Here is a 21,680-nt window from a genome sequence, read left to right on the forward strand (position 1 = left end):
GGCAAGCCCCCGTGGCCCACCAGCCGGGAGCAAGGTGTTCAAGACTTCACACCACCATCGCTCTTCTCATGCTTGCAAGGCCTCTGGAAACACGTGTCAGCAGCTCTTGCTTGGCAAAGCTCCCGCTCATCTCCAAGCTTTGGCCTGAGGTCCTTGCATTGTGCAGCTTAGAGCCGTGGCACCCAGTGCCCCGAAGGGAGGAGGGTACAGGGGGGCTCCTCGCCAAGCAAGCGTGTGCCACCGGGACCCAGGTGAGGGAACAGGTGGTGCCTGGGGATGGGAAGAAAAGCCGGAGAGTTGGGTATTTATCTGGCAAACAGTACAGTAGAGAGAGAGGATTATTTTTTTATTTTTAATAATAAAAGCATCTCCGGGGGGTGGGGGGTAATATCATAGGAGCTTACAAAACTTGCTGCTGGATACAAAGAGATGGCCTGCCAACTTTATGGATAATATACAGAAGCAAGGCATAAGCTCCTGCTCGTTTTCTTCTTTATTACCAAGTAAACGTTTCCATCTTGATCAGAAACAACTTGTTCAGGGGAAAAAAAAAATCCAGAAGCTCTGCCTTTGAAACATAATTGCGAGCAGAAAACGATAGTGAAGGTTTGAGAAAGCAAATCATCGACGTGCTATTTGCTCGAAAACATCCAGTTGTTTGTGGAAGGTGGGCCCCCGGCGCCTGCAACGCGCTCAGCCAGCCTAATAAACTAATAAGGTTGCTCATTTTATGTCACCGCCGCACGGCTTTGAGCTGCTGCGCTCCCTCGCTCCCTCCTTGGCTTGCGAGTTATTCACGTTTGAAAAAACATATCTACCTCATACTGTGCCCATCACTTTGTTCTCAACACGCCTATTCACGAGTAAACCTCCACTTTTCCTCTTGAAGCGGGCGGTGGTGGCAGGAGGGGAGGCTGCTCGGAAAGAAAGTTAAGATGCGTGCACGGAGTTATTTCCCTCTCCGCCACCTTTGGGGAGCTATTGTCGGCCGAACAAAAGAACCAACTCGCGGGGGATCGGGACCCTGCCGAAAACGCGGCAGCTCCGGGTGCAACACACATGTGCTGTCCCGGCTGCAGACGCCGCCGTCCCTCACCTTTCCCTGGGATTCCCGGTTTGAAAACAAGCGCGCACACTCGGCAGCTTCGCAGCCGCAGCCCCGCAAAGCCGCGCGGCGCTTCGCCGTGCCCGCGGGGTCCGCGCTGCCCGGGCACCGTCGGGGCCGCGTCCCGGGACGGGCAGCGCTCCGGAGCGAGTGCCGGACGGACCGACGGCGACCCCAGCCCGGGCGTTTACCGGAGACTCGGGGTTTTGGGTGGCGGAGACAGAATGTCAGGGGTTGGAAGGGACCTCGGAAGCTCATCCAGCCCAATCCCCCCGCCGGAGCAGGAACACCCAGAGGAGGTTTCACAGGAAGGTGTCCGGGCGGGTTGGAATGTCTGCAGAGAAGGAGACTCCACAACCTCCCTGGGCAGCCTGGGCCAGGCTCTGGCACCCTCACCGGGAACAAGTTTCTTCTCCTCTTTCAGTGGAACCTCCTGTGTTCCAGTTTGCACCCATTGCCCCTTGTCCTGTCACTGGTTGTCACCCAGAAGAGCCTGGCTGCATCCTCCTGACACTGCCCCTTTCCAGATTGATCCCCATGAACGAGGTCACCCCTCAGTCTCCTCTTCTCCAGCTCAGAGCCCCAGCTCCTCAGCCTTTCCTCGCACGGGAGATGCTCCACTCCCTCCAGCATCTCCGTGGCTGCGCTGGACTCTCTCCAGCAGTTCCCTGTCCTGCTGGAGCTGAGGGGCCCAGAACAAAAATGGACGTTTGTAGATGTTTATAGACGCTTGTAGATGTTTATAGACGCTTATCGATGTCTGGTTCTCCCGGCGCGCGCGTCCCCAGCGGTGGCCGCTGCCCGGTGCGGGGCGCGCGCGGCCAGGGCGCTCCCCGCCCCCCCCCCCCCTCCCCGCACCGCCGCGCGCGGGGCGGCCGCCAGGCGCGCGCCTCCCCGGGCGGGGCGGGACCGCGCGTGCCACCGGTGTTCCCCCCCCCCGCCCCGCGCGCCATTGGCTCCCCGCACGCGCCGGCCCCCGCGCGCGCGCGCCATTGGCCGCGGCGACACGCGACCGGCGCGAGTGGAGGGCGGGAGGGGGGGGGGGGGCGCGGGGGGGACCCCGGCGCGTGCCGCTCCTTAAAGGGGGGCGCGGCGGCACCGGGCGGCACCGGAGCCGCCGGGCGGGCACGCACCGCCGCGAGCCGGGCTGGCCCTGGCCCCCCCTCCGCCATGAGCGCGCCGTGGGCCGAGGGCGGGCGGGAACCGGGGCCGGAGGCCCCGGGCGGCTGCGGGCTCGGCCCGGGCTGGCTGGGCGTGTGCTGCGCCGCTCGCCTGCCCGCCGCCTCGCCCCGCTGCCTGCTGCCCGGGGACGAGGAGGAGGACGCGGCGCAGGGGAGCGCGGCGCCCGGCGGCGGGAGCAGCCCCGGCGGGGCGCGGGGCGCGGCGGGCGGGGGGCGGGCGCGGGGCGGCGGCGGAGCCGGGCTGCGGGCGCAGGTGAGCGGCGTGCAGAAGCAGCGGCGGCTGGCGGCCAACGCGCGGGAGCGGCGGCGGATGCACGGGCTGAACCACGCCTTCGACCAGCTGCGCAATGTCATCCCCTCCTTCAACAACGACAAGAAGCTCTCCAAGTACGAGACGCTGCAGATGGCGCAGATCTACATCAGCGCCCTGGCCGAGCTGCTGCACAGCCCCGACGGCCCTCCCGACGCCCCCGGCAAGGCCGAGCACCGCGGGGCTCCGTTCGAGGCGCCCTGCGCCGCCGGGACCGGGCCGCCCCCCGCGCCGCAGCCGGGGCCGCCGAGAGCCTCCCCCCCCGGGCACGGCAGGACTCGCTTCCCCCCGCCGCCGGCCGCGGGGGGTTACTCGGTGCAGCTCGACCCGCTGCACTTCCCCTCCTTTGCGGAGGGCGCCCTGATGGGACAGAGAGCCCCTTCCCCCGCCCTCCTCATGCCGCAGCCCGGGCAGCCGCCGCAGGAGAGGAGCAAAACGTCGCCACGGTCCCACAGGAGCGACGGGGAGTTCTCGCCCCGCTCCCATTACAGCGACTCGGACGAGGCCAGCTAGGGTGGGGGCGCCGTCCCAGCACCCCCGGGCCGCCCCTCGGAGCTTTGAAGCGCGCCCCGTCTTCCTCCCACCCCGGCTGCTCCTCGGTTTGCCCAGGGGAATGACTGTTAGCGAGTGACTGTACCCGCCCTCGCTGTCAGGGTTGGTCGTGTTTCTTTATTTTTATCTTTAGTTTCAAAAGTTTCTTTTGCCTAGAAGTCGTTGTCCTTCCCTCCTGCCAACACGCCGCTTTGCAGCGCGGAGCCTGAGCGAGCAGGCGACGCACAAGGACAAAGTTTGGCCCCGATGCTGCTGCCCGGCGGGCGGGGGTGTCGCCATCGCCCCCCCCACCCCACCCCGGCGTGCACCTGCTCTGACACCCGCGCCCCCCAGGACCCCGATCCTGCCCCGGGTCGTGTGGGTGTGGAAACACACCAGGTGTAAATCACGCACCGTCTTGTCCTGTAAATAGCGGGGGGAAAAAAAAAAAAAAAAAAAAAAAAAAGAAGGTGGATTTTCCTCAGCGCACCATGTCGGCGTCTTCTGGGGGGGAGAGGGGAAACTTGGTGCAAGCACTTTATCAGCGGCTGGAGATGGGGTTTTCAAGAGGAACTAATTAACTGCCAATTGGAGACCAATATTTAATTAAGCCACTTAATCCTAGCGCTTTCTTTAAAACGAAAACAGTTTTGTCGTGTCAAACTTTTATGTTCGTTTTATTTTGCTTTTGTGATAATAGGAAACGTATTTATTATGGAGTGTTTGCAACTATTTCTGCTTCTTTTTTTTAAAAAAAAAGCTTTTCTACGACAAGAATCGTTTATTTTAATTTTAGCAAACCCAGCTGCCATTGTTTTATGTATTTTAATGTTTTTGAGATCAAATAAAAGTGAGGAAAAAAAAAAAAAAAGACAAAACCAGCCTGAAAGCGGGGTCAGGTTTAGCTGTTCTCCCCGCACGTCCTGAGTCAGGGTGGTGTCAAAACCCGGGTAATTGCAACAAGTGCAGGGCGAGCGCTGCTCGGTGGCCGCCTTGTCCCCCCGTCGCTCCATTCCCGTTGTTCCCTTCTTCCCCCAACCCGCCTCCGGTCGGGGACACGAGCGGGACCCCCACGGAGCCTCGTGTGCGTCGCGGGTGGAGGTGTAAGCGGTGCGGATGGGGCTGGGGTCGGGCGGGGAAAGCCGGCGGGGTGTTGGGACAACGGCGGAGCAGGATGCGGCCCCTGGGCTCGGGTCAAGCCCCGGGGCGGGATGATGCTTTGCCCATCCTAGCCGTGACAGCAGACCCGGGGCTAAGCGGGTGCCGGGAGCCGAGGTCCCGCTGGGTTCAGCAGGTGACACCGGGGGCGTCTAACGAGGGATCCGCTAACCAAGGGCAGCAGCAGCCCCCGCGGGAGCGGAGACTTTGCGAGTGTCGCTTTCCCCTGAAGAAACAAGGCACCTGCCCCCTGGGTAACCCCGGGCTGCTCTCCCCAAACACCCGCGGCCGCCGCCCCGTACCTGCCGAGGCGAGTTACGGTCCCGCAGGGTGGAAAGTTCATCGGCAGGGTCATTTCCCTTCCTAAACAAATTTTTAAAAAATAAAGACAGCTTTTTCGGGGTGGGTCACCTTTGGTTTATGGCATTTATTTCTGGGCTCCGGGAGCCGGTCTCGCTTCTTAGGGCTCCCAGAGTGATGCGGCGGAGCAAAATAACACCAATTTTGGGGGGAGCTGCAGATGTTGTTTTGTTTATTTGTTTTGGGTATGTGCTCAGCGCAGGTGAAGCGGCTGCCGCTGTGACTCGGGGCATCACCCCGTGGGAGGGTCCCGGAGGTCCCGGGGGGGCAGCCGTGGGTTCCCTCGGCCCCGCCGTCCAGGCGCTGCCCCCGCGGCTGCGGACACACGAAGGGGTTGAAAAGCGCAGATCAAAATTCTCCCCGGGACGGCGTCCCTTCCCCCGACAGATGAGTTCAGTTGGTGCTCGTAGCACTCGCTGTCTGATGGTCTTTTTTTTTTTTTTTTCTTTTTTAACACTTCTTTGAAAGAGATACCCACATTTCCATGTTAAGGCTCAGCTATAGACTTTGCATAACAACCCTTTGGCAGCCCCCCTCTCTTACACTCCGTTAACAAGCTGTAACGTATAGCTGCAGGTTGCTATAATCTCATTAATATTTTGGAAACTTGAATATTGAGTATTTCAGACTGCTCATTCCCCATATGCCAGGCCACTCCCGCTATGCTGGCTGGTTCCTTTCTCTCCATTATTAGCAATTAGCTCCTACCTTCCAAAGTCAGATCCAAGTATCCAAGATACTAGCAAAGGAATCAACTATGTGTTGCAAGCTAAGCATGCTTAATATCTCCCAAACAAACAAAGAGACAACATTTCTTTAAGTAATGAAGATGGATAAATCGCTTTATTGAGCTTGCGACAGTGTTTGTTTTGTATAGATTAGCGCAAAGTTTTTAAACAAGAGCAGGGACGCGCACCCTGGAAGCAATTTCGCCCCGTTTGCCTCTTCGCGTGGTTTTATCATCTTAAACGGGCTTTTATTTGAAAAGGGCGAGCCAGAAGCGCACTATCCGAGCGTTAAATTTTGGCTGAACGCTAAATATCCTCCGGGGTCTGCAAAACAACCGGGGGGAGCGGGGGACGGGGGGAGGTGGTCGCCTTTGTGCGAGGCGCACGGGAGCTCCGTTGCTTTTGAATCGCGGGATAAACCGCAGCCAGGAGCTCCGGTGCGGGGTCTGCACGCCCGTTTGGGCGGCGGGGTTTAGTGCGGGGATTCTGGTGGGGGGCGAGTTTGCAACGAGGTGGTCGGAGCGCATCGCTGCCTTGCGGCTCTGAGGCTGCTGTTTGCTCAGCCTCTGGCCTGGGGGACGGAGGAGGAGGGGATAAAAGGGGGAAAGGGTTAAACCCGGCGAAGGGAGACCAGAAAAGCGCACGGACCACGGGGGAGTGTGGGGGGGAGCTGGCCGTGGGGCCAGTGTTTCTTAATTAGAGCGGGGCGGACAATGCGATGGGGAGGACAATGCGGGGGGATAAGGGGCTGGGGAGCGGGGGGGGGGGTCTGGCCCCGCTCCCGGCCGCGGTGCGCAGTGTCTGGAGCGGAGCACGCGTTGTCAGCTGGTGAGCGCAGCGGCCTTTCAGGCGGCTCCCCAGGGAGCTGCGCGCCCGCGGTGAGCTCCATCGTCACCCCCCTCCCCTCCATCATCATCATCACCGGCCTCCTCCTCCTCGGCGGCCCCCCACCCCAGCCGAGCACAACAGCCCGTATTCAAGCCCCCCTTCCCTCCCTCCCCTCGCACAACAGCAGCGCAGTGGCAGCCACGCCACCTCCCAGCAACCGGCAGCACGCGAGGGCACCGCCGGGGCACCTGAAAGAGTCAAAGCCAAAGAAAGGGAGACAAAAGGAGGAGAAAAAGATACGCAGGAACGGCCCAGCGTGTCTGCTCCGACAGTGCGGGGAGGCGGGCGCCCACAGAGGGACAGGCGAGCTGGCGTGCACACGCGTGGCCGCACGCACACGCTTGCAGAGGTCCGAGCCGCTGCAGCGGGGACGGAGACACGCGGTCGCCCCCCCGATTCCTGTCGTGCGGGAGCAAGGGGAAGCGCCCCGGCCCCGTGTGGGGCACCTGTCGGCTTGGGCTCCTCTGTGCACCCCTGACACGCCTGGGCACCGATCCCGCCCTTGGGTCCGGCCACCCACCCTTGCATCTGCTCGGGACGTGACTGTCCGGGAGAGCGGGGAGAGAAAAACGCGGGGAAAGGGGCGAGGGGACGGCGTGTGCGTGGGTGAGGCGGGCACCCTGCTGGGCCGGTGCGGGGACCATCGCTCCGCGGGCTGCCCAGCCCCGCAGCGCCCAGGCTGGGGCGAGGAGCCTCCCGCACACCCCAGGGACAAGGGGGCAAGTTGTTCGGCCTTGGCCAAGTCCTTGCAGCGCTGCAAGGGGCTTTGCCCGGGATTAGGTGTCCGGCGGGGCCAGGGCGCGCAGCCGGCAGTGCTTCGGAGCTGGGGTCTAGTGCTGCCGTCCCCCGCCTTAACTTGAGGCTGACTCTCCCAAAGTCATTTTTGCAGAACTGCTGCACACCCTGGGAGTTAAGTGGCTGCTCTGCCCTTGTGCGGTGTGCGCCCTGCCTCTCTCGGCCTTGGCCATTTCCAGGCTGCGCCGGAGCGAGGACAGACAGACAGGCCTCTTCTGAAGTGCGATCAAATGGCACAGGATGCCTCCGGGAGCCCAGCCAAGGCGTGTCAAAGACGGTTTGAGCGCCGAGGCATTTAAACGCTACAACGGGTGGCTTTCTGGCGTGTGCTTTTCTCCCTCCTCGCTTAGGACCGGGAGGAGGGAGAAAACGTTTTTACCGAGCTGCTGCAGGGATGGGTGCGACATCCCTCCAGCGCTTCCCCCCCGCCAAACTCCCTGAAGCCCGGTGCCGCAACCGGGCGCTTCCCCGCGGGAGCGGCCGCCCTGTCCCGTCCTGCAGCCGGGAGCGGGAAGAGCTTTTGGCCCCCAGCTCGGTTGAACCGGGGATTCTTGGCGTGTGGGGGGGTGCCGACCCGCCGCTCCCGTTTCAGCACGGCGGATAGCCGGGACTCGGCGGTGGGAGCTTGTGCCGAGGCGGGGATGAGCTCTCTGCAGAGGAAAGCAAGCTTTGGGAGTGGGAAAGCAAGATTGGGGAATGGGAGAGCAAATCCCCTCCGCTTAGGAAGAGACTTCTTTTTGCATTTCACCCCAGTTTGTTTCCTTCCCCCCAGCTCCCTCCTTTCGCTATTTCCTCTCTGCTTCCTTCTTCTCTTCCTTTCCCGGTGCCCCTCTTCCTCCTCCCTTGCTCTATGCTGAAGCAGCAGCCCCGAAAAGGAGCGATGCTGCTGTCGGGGTGCCCGGGACTGCTGCACTTTTATGGGGCGGTTAATCAACTGCACATCAGCGAGACAGCGCATCAGCCCATCTGCTTGATATATATTCAGGAGGGCTCCAGCCCTTTTGAAGTCTAATTTCTTCCCCGGGAGAACGGGCCGGGTAATTTACCATCATTTCGTAGGCAGGGCGGCCAGCGGGTTAACCCTTTCCCCAAGCGCTCCCGCTGCGGGTTTTCCTCCCGAGTGAGCAGGTTTTAATGCCTCGTCGCCTCACCGTAAACTTGTAAAAGTGCCTCTTTAACGGTACGTGACTCGCTGAAATCAGACACCCAGCCCACCGGCACGGCAACCCCCTCTTCGTCTTGTCAGATTAGTGTTTAAAGATCTATTTGGGACGAAGCAATTCCCTCGATCCCACCGGGTCAGCGCGTATCATTTCACCCCCAACCACCCATTAATATTTTTATGTTTCAGGATCTTTGGTTTGGGATTTTTTTCTTCCCATCTAACGCTTAGCAACACGGTTTTGTCCGGAGGCAGAAGCACGACGTGCATGGGGTGTGCACGTCGCGTACGATCTGCGGTGCAAAACCGCGCTGCAAAATCCTCCTGCTAAGAGCACAACCCAGCCCTTGCCCGGCAGGTGCGGGGGACACGTCGCCCTTCGCCGTGCTCCTGCGGGACCTGGACACGCGTGGCGGGGCGTGGGCGGGCAGGCAGCTCAGGACCCCGGCACTGCTGCCGGTGATCGCTGTGCTGGCGGCGGGCCGGGGGGGGACACCCCGGGGGGTGGTCGGATCCTTTCCCCGGTCCGGGGCCGGTGCACTTGGGGCTGGTCCCGAGTGGCACCCACCCCATGGATGCATCCCGACAACGACCCAGCGGAGTTGTCGGAGCAGAGGAAAGCGTTTGACTCCGCAAGTTTCTGAACTTTCATTTATTTATTCTGCTTCCTTTCTCCAGGGCTGTGCGGAACCGGCGGATGGATGTACTGGCGAAGCGCTCGGCTGCTCCGCGCCCCAGTTTTCTGGTTCGGGGTGCACTTAGAAACGAGCGTGAAACTGTTCAGCGACATCACCTGCTTCCCATAAAGCCCCGAAGCATTCCTCGGGGATCCGGGCAGGGACGAGTGTCGCTAACGCCCGCCCGGAGCCGCCGCCGCCGTGCACTCAGTCCCCACCTGCACCTCGCTTATCTACAGTCAATATTTTTATCATGCCCGAGGATGGATCCGGTTCGGCTCCGGCTCCGGGGCGGCATCCACACCCAGCAGCTCCGCCCCGGCCTCCCGCCGCTCCCCCGGCAGCCGGTGGGCACCGGGTGGGCACCGGTTCCCCTACCCACAGCCGGGGCCGCCCTCGGAAGCCCTCTATTTATTTATTAAATCCAAAGAACCGTGCATGATAATGTCCCTTGCAACATATTTTGTCCAAAGTCCCTTTTTAAAAAGGGGTGCTGGTGGTGCATTATTATTATTATTTTTTTTAACATAGTCCTTTTGCCTGTTTGGCTGCCGGAGGTGACGCTGGGACAAGGTTTGCTGTTGGTTATTGCTGGAGCAGGGTTAGGCTGTCCAGAGGGTTAGAGCAAAGCTGGGAGCCAGGCGATGCAGGGATCCCTGTCAGAGCAGGCACTGGGCTCTTCTGTGCTCTGTTTTGAAACAGCAATGGAATATCGGCTACGTACTTCTGTACGGCAGGCTGTGTTTGGACTTGAGCTGCTGTGGGCAAAAGTATCACTTTAGTATTTGGTTTGTATTTATCCACATGCTCTTTTGTTATTATTTTATTATTCTCACGTGAGTACTAATGCTGAACTAAGTGATTTGTTGTGGACAACAGGACCCATTCATTCCTCTTGGTAGGGTCCCAGGGCCTAGGGAAGCAGAGCAGATGCCTTGCCACAGCTGTAGCTCATTATCTGAGGGGGAGAGAGGTGGAATTTTCTGTTGCAGAGTGAAGCCGAGCAACACCTTGGAGAGGATGACAGCTGGAAGCAAGCAAAATCATTCTCCTGACCCACAGGTTGTTCTTTCATTAAGTGTGATGAGGAGTACCTGCAGGTGAGGCAGCATAAATTGCTCCTGTTGGAGCTTCCTCTCTGGTTGGGGTGAGAGTATGAGCTTTGGGTAGTTTTCCAGGGCACGTGAGAAGGTCTGTCATGGTCTGATGCGCAGAACATGCAGTGCATGTTGGCCTGGGTCACCTCTCAGGTAGGAAGAACATCTGTTATTTTTCTGATTTTACCAATGCTGCATTGTTTGTAGTGAAGTTGTGATGAATACAGCCATACTTGTACTGTTATGTCGCAACACTTGTCATAATGTCTTGCAAAAGTATTCTCTTAGCAAACTTTCATGTGGTTCTTCTCTGGTCATGGAAAGACTTCTAGATCAAGTCTATTGCTTAGCTAGCATCCAAACAAAACTCTTCCTCTAGTTTGGTAACTTCCCCTCTGCATTGCAGAATATTCTGAAAGCTTTTTGTTTTAAAAAAGCTTGAAAAACTGAAGTCTAGTGAGAAAGGAGGGCTCTGAATTGCTATTAGGTTCTAGGCTTTCCCTGTTGAGAAAGTGAAAGCTTAGAAACATCGTTGGTTGTAACTTTGGGGCCAACAAGTAATGGGATTGCTTCACTCAGATGCTGCTGTTGCCTGTGATTGCCCAGGAGAACTGCAGTGAGCATTATTCAAAGCTGAGGCTGTAGGAGCGATGCAGGTTTTAAGGAAAGGCAGTTTTAGTTGGTTCCATTAGCTAATCCTGCAAAGGCTACTCAGTGTCATTGCAAGGAGTCCGTTGCGTCACCTCCTTTAGGTGTGTGAAGACTCTGTGCTATGGTTTTAATTGCAATTTCACAACCTTGACCTGTAGGTTTGTGCTACTCCAGGGGCTGGGGCACGGCCCAGTGTAACTTAAGCAGCTGTGAAGGACTGTCAGGGTGTTAGAAAGCTCCTAGTAATGGTCATGCACTTGCCTGGGGCTGCTTTGACACTTGGGTGATACCCCCGTGACGAGCATCCCTAGACCTGCACCACTTGTGCAGCCGAAGCTTGTGGTGGCAGCCCCAGATGTGACCTCCCTGGTGCTCTCCAAGGCTGAAGGGTCCCTGGCTATTCGGCTATGGAGGTGTGTGTAGGGGGCACTAACCTCTACGTACCCCTGCTTAAACAAGAGTTTTAAAAGCGATTCATAGTTTTTTCCACTAGTATTCCTGCCCCTGGGGGAAGTGACATTTGGAAAAAATTACTTCTGTTTTTGGTTTCCTTCCCCCTGCCGCAGGTAATCAAGAAGAGTAAGTACAAGAGCATGGTCCTGGCCCAACTGGAAACAGGGGGTTGAAACTTACTATTGAAACTCTGCTGTCATGGTTTCAAGTGTTCTTAAAAGAAAAAGCAAGAAAACTTATTCCCCGAAATAGAAATAAGGAAATTGAAATATGAGCATTTAAAGATCGGCTTTTGTTTTTTGAAAGCTGCTGGGAGTGTTTAGAGGTTTTCAGTTGTTTCTGTGGCAGTTGGGCGTTCAGCAGGGGAGGAAAACTCAGCTTCTTAAATACCGAATTGGTATCTGTGGGTGCATTTTGCAGCTGTATTTATTATACTTGCACACCTTGACGACATTGCTGGAGATGATGTAGGGACCTGACCTGGAGATTCCTGAAGTAAATGCAGAGAATTGGCAGGCAAGACTGAATGAGACTCTTCAAAGTCTGCAGCGGGTGTTGGGAACAAAATAGCTTGTTGTCTTCCTTTTGGTGGACCTTTAATTTGTTTATTCGAATAAAATCCCAACAGACAACAAAGTTGAGAACTTTGTTTGTTTGTTTCATGAAAACGTCAATTTTGAAGGATCCTCTTGACTTCCAAAAACTAAAATTTGAGAAACGTAAATGCAAAACATAAAGTTGAGGTGTCTGTTTGACTGAAAGGAAAAATTACAGAGGCAATTCTGAGCAATGCCATGCCCCACCAAAATTTGTGGCCCACATCAGTCTCGGTTTTAATTACCTGCAAATCTTACAAATCTTAGTGGTAAGATGAAGCAAACCGGGTCTGATAATTAAATGCATTTTTACATTTTGGTGAATTTGTTTTTAAGATCAGGGCCTTTTTGTTGAGGTTACTTGAGTGTTAATCTTTTGGAGAGAAAATTGATACACTCAGAAAAATCTTCATTTGGGGCAAGAAATATTTTATTTTACTAATAGGCAGCATCAGATAGCTTAATCAACTTTACGTATTTCCACTTCTACCTTTTGAGTTCTGTTTCAGATTTTCATGACACTTAATTGCTTTGAATAACAGTGTTAGCGTCTGATCCTTACCGAGCTCTTTAAAGACATTAGCTCTATTTTTGGAGCTTTTTGAAAAGCTATTTGGGGTGCAGTGTCAGCAGATTCACTTCGGCTTTTCTATTGCTGTTTCAGATTTCCCTTTAGTGTGACATTGTGTAGAAAAAAAGAGGTGTTAATGGCAACTATCCTTCAGAAGTAGCAGCCTGCAAAATTTGGTATAGGAAATTGCCATGTTGAGAATGCCGTATAACCAAAATGCAAATCCATGAGGCATCACGATTGGAGGATCAACCTGCAGGAAGAATAGTTTTCCCCAAACAAAAATGTATTTAACGAAGGTTTTGTATTGTAAATAGTAGGACACAGTTATGTTAAACAAAATAACCTTTGAAGTTGCCTATAAGCTGCTCTCCTGATTAATTTAAAATTTTAGGCTTACGTGCCCTGCAATAAACCTTTTTATTAACATTTTATTGCAACTGAACTTCGTGGCTTTTGCGCTCGCCTAATAATAACGTGGCAACTGCTCTGAGGCAGGTGTTCTGAAGGGTGAACCAACAGAGCAGAGTCTGACTTGAGTCTGAAACTGCCATAAAAAAAACACGAAGGCCATAAACCCACCAATTTCCCCCGTCCCCCCGGGGCCACCACGGGCTCTGTCCATGGTACCCCTGTCCCACCAGCTCTGCCCACCCGCTGCAAAGCTCTGGGGATTCTTTGGGGTTTTGTGGTCTCTTTTATTTTATTTATATTATTTTTTTAAATTTATCCCTGCTGATTGACTCTGGTCCTTCAGTTTGGTCCATTCCTGCTAATACCTACCCCTATTAACAAATTGCACAATGAAAACCTTTTCACTCCGCCCCGGTGTGTATTTTTAATCTATATAGTACCTCTACCCGTAAGACCCCAAGTAATACTTAAAACATAGATGCTTGGCTCATTACACAGGTGACATTGTAGTAATTTCTTCTGGGGTCTGCAGGTTATCATTTGTATAAACTCTGAAGGATGATTCTCATCACAATTTAATTGAAAACAGACAATATTGGTCTAATCTGAATTTCAATTTGTGAGCTTTAATATGAAACAAACTGAAGAAAAATAAACGCTCAGAATGAAATACAAGGATAGAAGGGAAGGTTTAGATTGGATATGAGGAAAAAAATCTTCACTAAAAGGGCTGTCGGGCATTGGAACAGGCTGCCCAGGGCAGTGGTGGCGTCACCATCCCTGGAGGGGTTTAAAAGGCGTTTAGACGAGGTTCTTAGGGACATGGTTTAGTGCTGGAGTTGGGTTAGGTTATGGTTGGACTCAATGATCCTGAGGGTCTCTTCCAACTGAAATGATTCTGTGATTCTATTCTATGATTCTGAAGTCCTTACAATAACTGGGCTAAGAATTAATCTTAAGACTGTTGAATCTTCAGGAATGCTGCCCATCGAGAGATCTATGGTTTGGTGACTTAATTTAACAATATTGCTCATCAAAAAAAGTACCATGTCAAAGTAAATCCTTTGGGTTGTTGAGTGGGTGGTTTTTGACATATACATGAGAGAAATACACAAGGACTGGACAGGACTGGGAACTGTAGTAATAAATTCTAATCAGCCCCTGAAGCCTAAATAAAGGAAGCAGTTGGCTGATGCAAAGTAATGTGTTTGCATAACTTGATCCTCAAATGTTGAGAGCTTCAAAGAAGGTCTTGGTCTTTTTTAAAACTTTGTAGCGCCGTTTATCACAAGGAAGCAATAGCTCTCTGGAGCTCATAGTCTCTGGTCCTTCTGTCTGTTGACACAGCCCAAGTGTATTTATATTGGCAAGAGCCTTGCCCTGAATTGCCGCTGTGTAGGGAGAATCCCAATAGTTTGTGGCTGGCAGGGAAATACCTGTTTCCTTCTGAGCTGGCTCTGCCCCCAGGGTGTTAACGTGTTCACTCTCCATTGGAGAGAGACAAGAAGCAAACAGGATGAAAAATTGGGTAAGAGAGGGGTATTTTATGTAAGAAAAAAGAAATAGAGGCAGAAACATGGAGGTTTATCACTGGTTGAGATAAAAACACTCACATAAGCAGGTATAAAAAGTAAAACAAAAGATGGAAAAAAAACCCAAGGATTAAAAAAATCCAGGTCCTGCAGAACTACAATCTGTCAGAATTTGCAATTATGTTACAAAGCTGCATGCTTGACTGAATTAGGTTGTTTGCGTAATAATTTAGTCTTGATATAAAACCAGAAAGAAATAAATACTTTTAGCATTAAAACAAACCAACCCCCACTGAAACAAACCCAAGGTATGACATTCAAAAGCAGATGTTTCATTCCTATGAAAGAAACTATGGCAGAAGCGTGTGTCCGGAATTTTAATCCATGGTGAAACAAGAACTTTTCATCCTTCTAAGAACTGTAGTTCCAATTTCCTTCTCTCGTCTTGAACCATGGCAGGAATTGGAAGTTGTGGGAGGACCCTTGTCTACCCTTGGCTGCATAGTTGTGCTTTGCTCAGGCATGGCTGAAAACAGAATCTGATTTTTTTTTTTTCTCATTGTTTGCATTGCGATAACATTCTCTGTAAGCAGGTGAACGCTGGAACGACAAGGGTGTAGCTCTTTATTACTCTAAGTCATCTTTATGCTCATAAATAAGCCTTTGGAATTGAATGAGATTACTCAACCATGCACGAGGGCACAGGATGTGCCCATAAACCAAACTAAAACAACCTCTCCAATGTAATTAAAACAATGACCCCATGAATGAATGGAGAGCCCTGTTGTTGATGTTATAAAATATTATTAAAATAAGCATAGTGTGTTTTGTGTTGATGTTGGTACTTGAAGCTTCACTATCTCTTTCAAACTTGGGTGACTTTACATGGGCAGATTTAGCGCCTGCGAAGCCCTGATCACACAAACCAGCCTGTGTGTCTTTTAGCTGGAGTTATGTGGGTGTTTCATTTAGGACTCCAATGTGATCGCTCACATAAGGGTGGTGAGCCCTGGCTTTGAATGTCTGGTGATCATTTATGCACTTAATGTAGGAATGTATCTGAAAGCAGCTGGAGCAGGCAAACTGGCGGGATCGGTGCCTTGAGGGTCTCCTTCACCTGTACAAAAGCCAACTCCTGGCGCACTTTGAGAGGACCTTGTTAAAGTTAATCTTTGCCACTTAGGTATCTGAAAACTGGATGATCTTCTAAGTCATAAACCATGTCTCTCCCCTTGCAAAAAGAAAAAATAGGTCCATTACCAGACTGGTACTTCTATTTCAGTATCAAAGTACTTATCTCTAGGAGGATTTCTATTGGTTGGGTCACACGGGACAGGTCCCTGCTAAGAAAAAAAGAAAAAAAAATCATCAAAATAGGAAAGTTCATCTCCTTCATTTAGAAATTTACTTCCTTCCCATTTCTGCAGCAGACGCAACTGTTAATTTGCCAGCACAGCAATTTCTTCTGACGCAGCAACTGCCCATTGAAAGAGCTGCTACTATGACTCTGTGTGAATCTTCTACTAGAGGGCTCCAAAACAACGCTGTTTGTAGTGGGTGTCTGACCTTCTCTTCAAATCTCCCTACACGACTGAATTCCTATTCAGTCCGCAGATGGGGATTTGGGGGGGTGAGCAGAGCCTGGCGAGCGGTGCCGAGCCCAGCCCATGGTTGTGCCTGTGCCCAAAATTCGCGCAGCTTGCCTGTATGGGTTGACTCGGATTTTATCCGGGCTGGGGTTCTCTTGGTGTTTGTTCCGTTCCTCACGAAAATGATGTTTTCTGAACAGGCAATAAAAACCGAGCGCACACGACAGGGTGTGTGCTCGACCGCCTCGCCAACGTCTCTTGGCCAGGTGGCAAAAGGCCATACGGGCACGGCATAAACACGTCTTGTAGCATTTCAGTGGTACTAGAACAAGTATTTTATGGCTGAAGGAAAACACACAGAGAATTTCCTTTTAAAGCTTTGTGTAAAATGTGTTGTCACGGAAAGAAAAGAAAAAAGTTAGTGAGTTTCTGATATATTACTTTTATTTCTCAGGTATGATGGCAAAAGTGTGAATAAAGAAAAAACCACAAACAACAAAACGTGACACACGGATGGATATAATTTTTCAAAATGTCTTTGTATGTTTCTCATCTTCTCGGTGGAAATGGTTTAACTGCGGAGTCTTAAAATCCTTTCGAAAAAATCTCTCGAGAGGATCAGAGTATTAAATTTCTCAAAAGTTGTTTTGTTAGTATTTAATTTTTCATGCAAATAATAGAAAGGTTTAGCTGTTGGATTTAATTTGAAATTAACTGCGTTAGTTCTTAGTACAAAATTTTCTTACAAAAATGCTTTGATTGTTTGCTAGGTTAAGATAAATATAACTTTTTGACTGATTATATTGTCATGATGGTATCATTACTCTTTTCTCTTTCCCCAGTGCACCTTTCTTCCTCTTCTCCATATTTTTATTTCAGCATCTGGGATTTGGACTTGGTATAATGTTGCTTATTATGAAATCCTTCTAAATACTTCCTTTCTTGCCCCTCCATTTCATGTGGTAGTTTCATAGTTATTCTATTCCAACTATCTGCTTATGTCCTCACATCACATCTCATCTTAAATTCTCACGTGTTTCCTGATATCTTCCTTGAAAAACAGTCAGATTCTCTTTATCTGCCATATAGCTATGTCATCTTTTATGGACCCATTTCCTTCACCTGTGGCTACAGGATGTTTTCTATGTTCTTTCTGTTCTTTTCCTCTCAACAGAGCATCCACCCTATTTTTTTTTTTTTACACTTTTTTTTATGTCTCACTGGCCACCCCTCAAGTCTTCACCTCTCTTGCCCTGGTAACGCCTTCAAGTGCATCTCTGTTTAATTTCTAATTGTCAACAATCTGTCAGGATTTTCTACTTGAATAACTTTATGGTGGGGGGAAAAAAAAATGTTGCTTTGTGGTGTATTTTGCAAACCGCTTTGCAGAAAATCTCCCACTTTGCAGCGACGTTTATCGAGATGTAGATAAGTTTTGCAGGCTGCTGGGAACCTGTAGCTCTGTCAAATGTGCTGGGCCTTGAAGGTCTCCTGCCCTTCAGAAGTCAGTTGTGATGAGGAGAGACTCAGACCTTCCAACATTCGTGGCTTTGGAGGAAATCCTTGGTGTCAGCACCATCGTTAATCTGTTTTATCATTATGTTCCCTTTGTCAGTAAGATTACAGTATGCAAGAGATATATATACAAACAATTTGGTGTTGTCTTAATTTTTTGAACCATCAACAACACCAAGAACACCTGCTTTACTGTTTTGGTTCGTAAAATCCTAACTGAATGGGCATTGTGTGAGCCATATGAAGTTCATCAGCACTTCTCTGTACACAAAAGCCCGCTAGAATTGGTTTAAACTAGGCTGATGTGCGTTCATAGCTAGTGCAGTATCTGAACGCTCCTGTTTACAGCTGTAGCCAAAGTCCTAGTGCCTCTCAGATACCAAAAGAAAGGTATTCAACTTCAGCTTGAAGAAGAAAAACGGATGCCGAATACTTGAATTTCATGGCGTGCTTGATCTGCACCATGTGTACTTTTATTTTTATTGTTCACCTGCGGTTTAGGCATCTTGAGCTTCCTTGTGCACGCATTGTGGAACACACCCAGGCCAAGTTGGAAGCCGGTACCTGGCTCCGATGCCCACAAGCGACTTACACAAACCTGTTGTTAGTGCAAACTAATGGAACTGAGAAGAGGTCCGGGTTCTAGTTTAGATGCTGAGCTGGAAAATTAAATTAAAAATGAGTCTTCAGAAGTCAGGGCCATCAGAGGAAAGTCGAAAGGAGCATCCCCCGACCCAGCTTTTGTTGCTGTGCAGGGAAGCGGAATCTCATCCCGGCATTGAGGGCTCTGCTTCATAGACTTGTAAGTTGTCACTTGCTGGTTGGAGCAAAGACTTTTTAAAAAAAATTTTAGTGTTTGTGCCACGAGAGGTGGACAATTCAAGTGGCATTTGTGGATGCTGGGAAGAGGCCCCAAGGGACAGGGATGGCACAGGCTGGTGCTGGGAAATGGTAGAAGTGTTTCAGAAACTGGTCAAGGCGTTTGCAGTGATTTTCTTGCTGCTTTAGATGCTCTTTGTTGTTTTTGTTACTTCATAAAGATAAGGCTAGACATTTAATTTTGCTATATGACAAGTGCTACAAAAATGACATACAAATAGATCAGTATTATAGCTCCTGTTCACGTGAACTTTCACCTTGCTACTCTCTTATTTTCTCCCATTTCTTTCTTTCAAACATGTAAGTGATATCAAGTGCTGTAAACCAAGCTGCTGGAATAAATTAGAAAATGGCATAGACCAGGCAGAAAGAAATAGGGTGGGAGGGATTTGGCTGCAGGTTATCAGCCATTAATTATTCATTTTGTAAACAATGAGGGAGTGCAAAAGCAGCCAGGGTAGGTAGGCAGAGGATTAGGTTGTAAGATAATAGAGATAGGGGAAAATAAGGAAAAAGTCCTTAGCAAACAAAACTGAATGTGGTTAATAACTGTCACAATCCTTCCTGTGCCATAAAAGAAAACACCAGTGGATTATAAATAATATTCATTAAGTAATTGCACTAGTGTTTGACGACAGAGTTGGACATGATGAATATGACTTCAAAAGCTAGAGTTTTATAAAACATCAGTAGAAAAGATATAACTTGGGGAAACAGTTGCATGCATTTTTCACCTCAAGTTAGAATAAAACCATGTCACAAATCTGAGTTGGTTGGGACAAAAAATGCTTTGGTCTTTACATTTTTTTTTTTTTAAACTCTAGGTTTGATAAGAGGAGGAAGTAGTGAGTAGAAAGACAGATGTGGTTACATGAGTTTCTAGTCTTTGGTTTTCTCTCCAGTGTATCTGAGACGGCTTACACGTTCTCAGTAGCTTGTGTACATATCAGTCTGAAGTCATGTCCTATCAGTAAGTGTTCGTGCATAAATTTATTATTACGTTGACATTTTCTCAGCAAGGAGGAACTGGAAAAGCGAGAAACGTGTGTAGAAATAATGTTATATCTTCACAAGCTACTCTTTCACCTGAAAATTCCTATCTAAACTCTCCAAGCAGGCATGTAGTTATGCCTTAATCCAAATGCTGCTTAATAAAGGCAAAGTGTGTTTTTCCAGGAGAAAGCCATTGCTATAAGAGGCATAGAACACCACTTGTTGTTGCCTGTATGTAAGCGAGATGCTTTCCAGAAATTTGTTTTTCCTCATGTACAATTTTAATTATCAGGGAGACTATTTGGGGTGTCTGGGGCTGCTGCTGTACGCGGGCTCCTCTTCCAAGAGGGTGGTGTGTGTGGTGTTTGGTTTTTCCTTTTCTAAATAGCAAATGAAACATAAACAGAGTTAGGTTAGGATCTAGCAGTAGCCCCAGAGTTTAAGGTAGTGTGTGCTACTGTGTAAGAGCTGTAAAAGGCATGTTAGGTGACTTAGTGACACTCTTCTCTCCATCAAATTGGTCTCCATTATAACTGTAGGTAATGGTATTTTGAACAGATGAGCACCGAAGCATAAAACATTGTAGTCGAGGAGGATGTGAGAAGTGAAGATCATTTCAGTAATGCTTTAAGAGTTGAAGCATGCTCCTGAACTTCACCATGTACCTTTTGCCCCCAGAGGACTCTGTTGCGGGAACTGATTTATAAGGAGATGTTTAAACTTGAAGTTGAGGTTATGTCAAGCATTTTGTAGTCGCATATTTTTAACCACACTAAGATCTTGCTATATTGCAGCTATGTTTCCCTTTTTTTTTTTTAAGTCTGTTTGACTACTCATGCCATTTCAGATCAATATGACATCCATAAGTCATGATCCAAGCTGCTGTGCAAGGCTGCAGCAAAGCACTGGCAATTGCTGTTTCACCTCAGAGACAGCTGCCCTTCTGTGGCAAATAACAAGATCCCTGTGTAGATATCTTTTTTTTTTTTTCCTTCCCCCCACCTCAATTCTTTCCACCAATAGACCCTCTGAGATCGTTAAAGTTGTTGCGTGAACATTTATCCTGAATCCTTATATTTATTTCTCTAGATAGGGAAGACTTTTGGTGCTTACTGAATGTTTAGAAATACAACTTATATGCACAGCTAGAAATAAGTTTGTTAAATTTTGTCTTTAGCAAAAAGTGTAAATTTACTCCTTGGGGTTGAAACTGTTGAGGTAAAAGCGCTTCTAAATTAAGATGCAGGTGTTGATACACTTAATGGAGCCTTACAGGCTAAAATACCAAAAGAAAAGAACAACGCTTACCCATGTGTGTAGCAGTGAGTTGCGTAGGTTGTGGGTGCAGAACGAGCTTTCCTTTATTTGGGAAGAGAGCAAGTTGTAGAGTTTGTGTGTTGATGCAAAATTTTCCCTGTATCTTCATTGTACTTGGGTCAAGCCCCGCCCAAGGTTAAAGCTCTATTGAGATTATTCTTTCTACTGTGATAACGTGATTTCTGTTTAAATGATCAGTTGTTACTAATGCTACGTTCTGACGATTGGTTTTCAAATTACGTAGTTGTTGTTTTTTGTTTTGCCTGTGATCTCGGTAGCTTGATAAGACTTCTGCAACAGCTGGACAGAGTCCATGGTCACTCCAAGGGTCTGAGATGTGCTTGAGCCCCATGAATATGTGTGTGCGACCCAAAATGAACCATGTATGTTGGCACCAGGGCTGAAAGAAGCACTGACTTCAGTCAGGTGTGAAGAAAACCACGGAGAGATCTCTGCCCGTGCTGCTTTTGTGGGGGATTTTCACATGTGAAGGACGAGCTGCATCTTTAGGGAATCGTGTTTTCTTCAGACGACTAGAGGTGGGGCTCTGCTGCTTCCCCCACGGTGAGCTGGATGTGTGCCTGTCATGGGGCTCTCCTAGAATCATAGAATCATTTCGTTTGGAAGAGACCCTCAGGATCATCGAGTCCAACCAGAACCAAACCTAACCATCCAGAGGTGGCGTGAGGCACCTGTTGCGTTTGGCTTTCTTCTCCGCCATGTGGGGGGACACCTAGAGATGTGCTTGACTCCATTTGAATTTGGGAAAAAATATCGAGTGATAAATAGATATGGGATATTGTCTTGGAAATTTGAGCCTTGATAGGGAAAGAAGCGATGTCCTGTACAGTTCGTGTTTATCCTGACCAGGCTACATACAGCTTCTCTCTGGTTTATCCACCTCTTATTTGTGTGTTTTCCCTACAGAAAGAAGCAGGCTCCCCAGGGTGACGTGGCAGGCAGTCAGCTGAAACCTCAGGGGTGGTTTAGATTGGATATTGGGAAAAAATTCTTCTCGGAAAGGGCTGTCGGGCATTGGAACAGGCTGCCCAGGGCGGTGGTGGAGTCACCATCCCTGGAGGGGTTTAAAAGGCGTTTAGACGAGGTTCTCAGGGACATGGGTTAGTGCTGGAGTTGGGTTAGGTTATGGCTGGACTCGATCTTGAGGATCTCTTCCA

General features: G+C 50.2%; 1 protein-coding gene across 1 annotated transcript; it reads left to right on the forward strand.

Annotated features, from left to right (window-relative positions):
* The first annotated feature begins 2,275 nt into the window (after positions 1–2,275).
* ATOH1 (atonal bHLH transcription factor 1) lies at positions 2,276–3,109 on the forward strand. Its single transcript, XM_065634742.1, has one exon. The coding sequence runs from the start codon at positions 2,276–2,278 to the stop codon at positions 3,107–3,109; it is 834 nt and encodes a 277-aa protein (XP_065490814.1).
* The last annotated feature ends 18,571 nt before the right edge of the window (positions 3,110–21,680 follow it).

Source organism: Caloenas nicobarica, chromosome 4, assembly GCF_036013445.1.
Source record: "Caloenas nicobarica isolate bCalNic1 chromosome 4, bCalNic1.hap1, whole genome shotgun sequence".
NCBI lineage: Eukaryota > Metazoa > Chordata > Aves > Columbiformes > Columbidae > Caloenas > Caloenas nicobarica.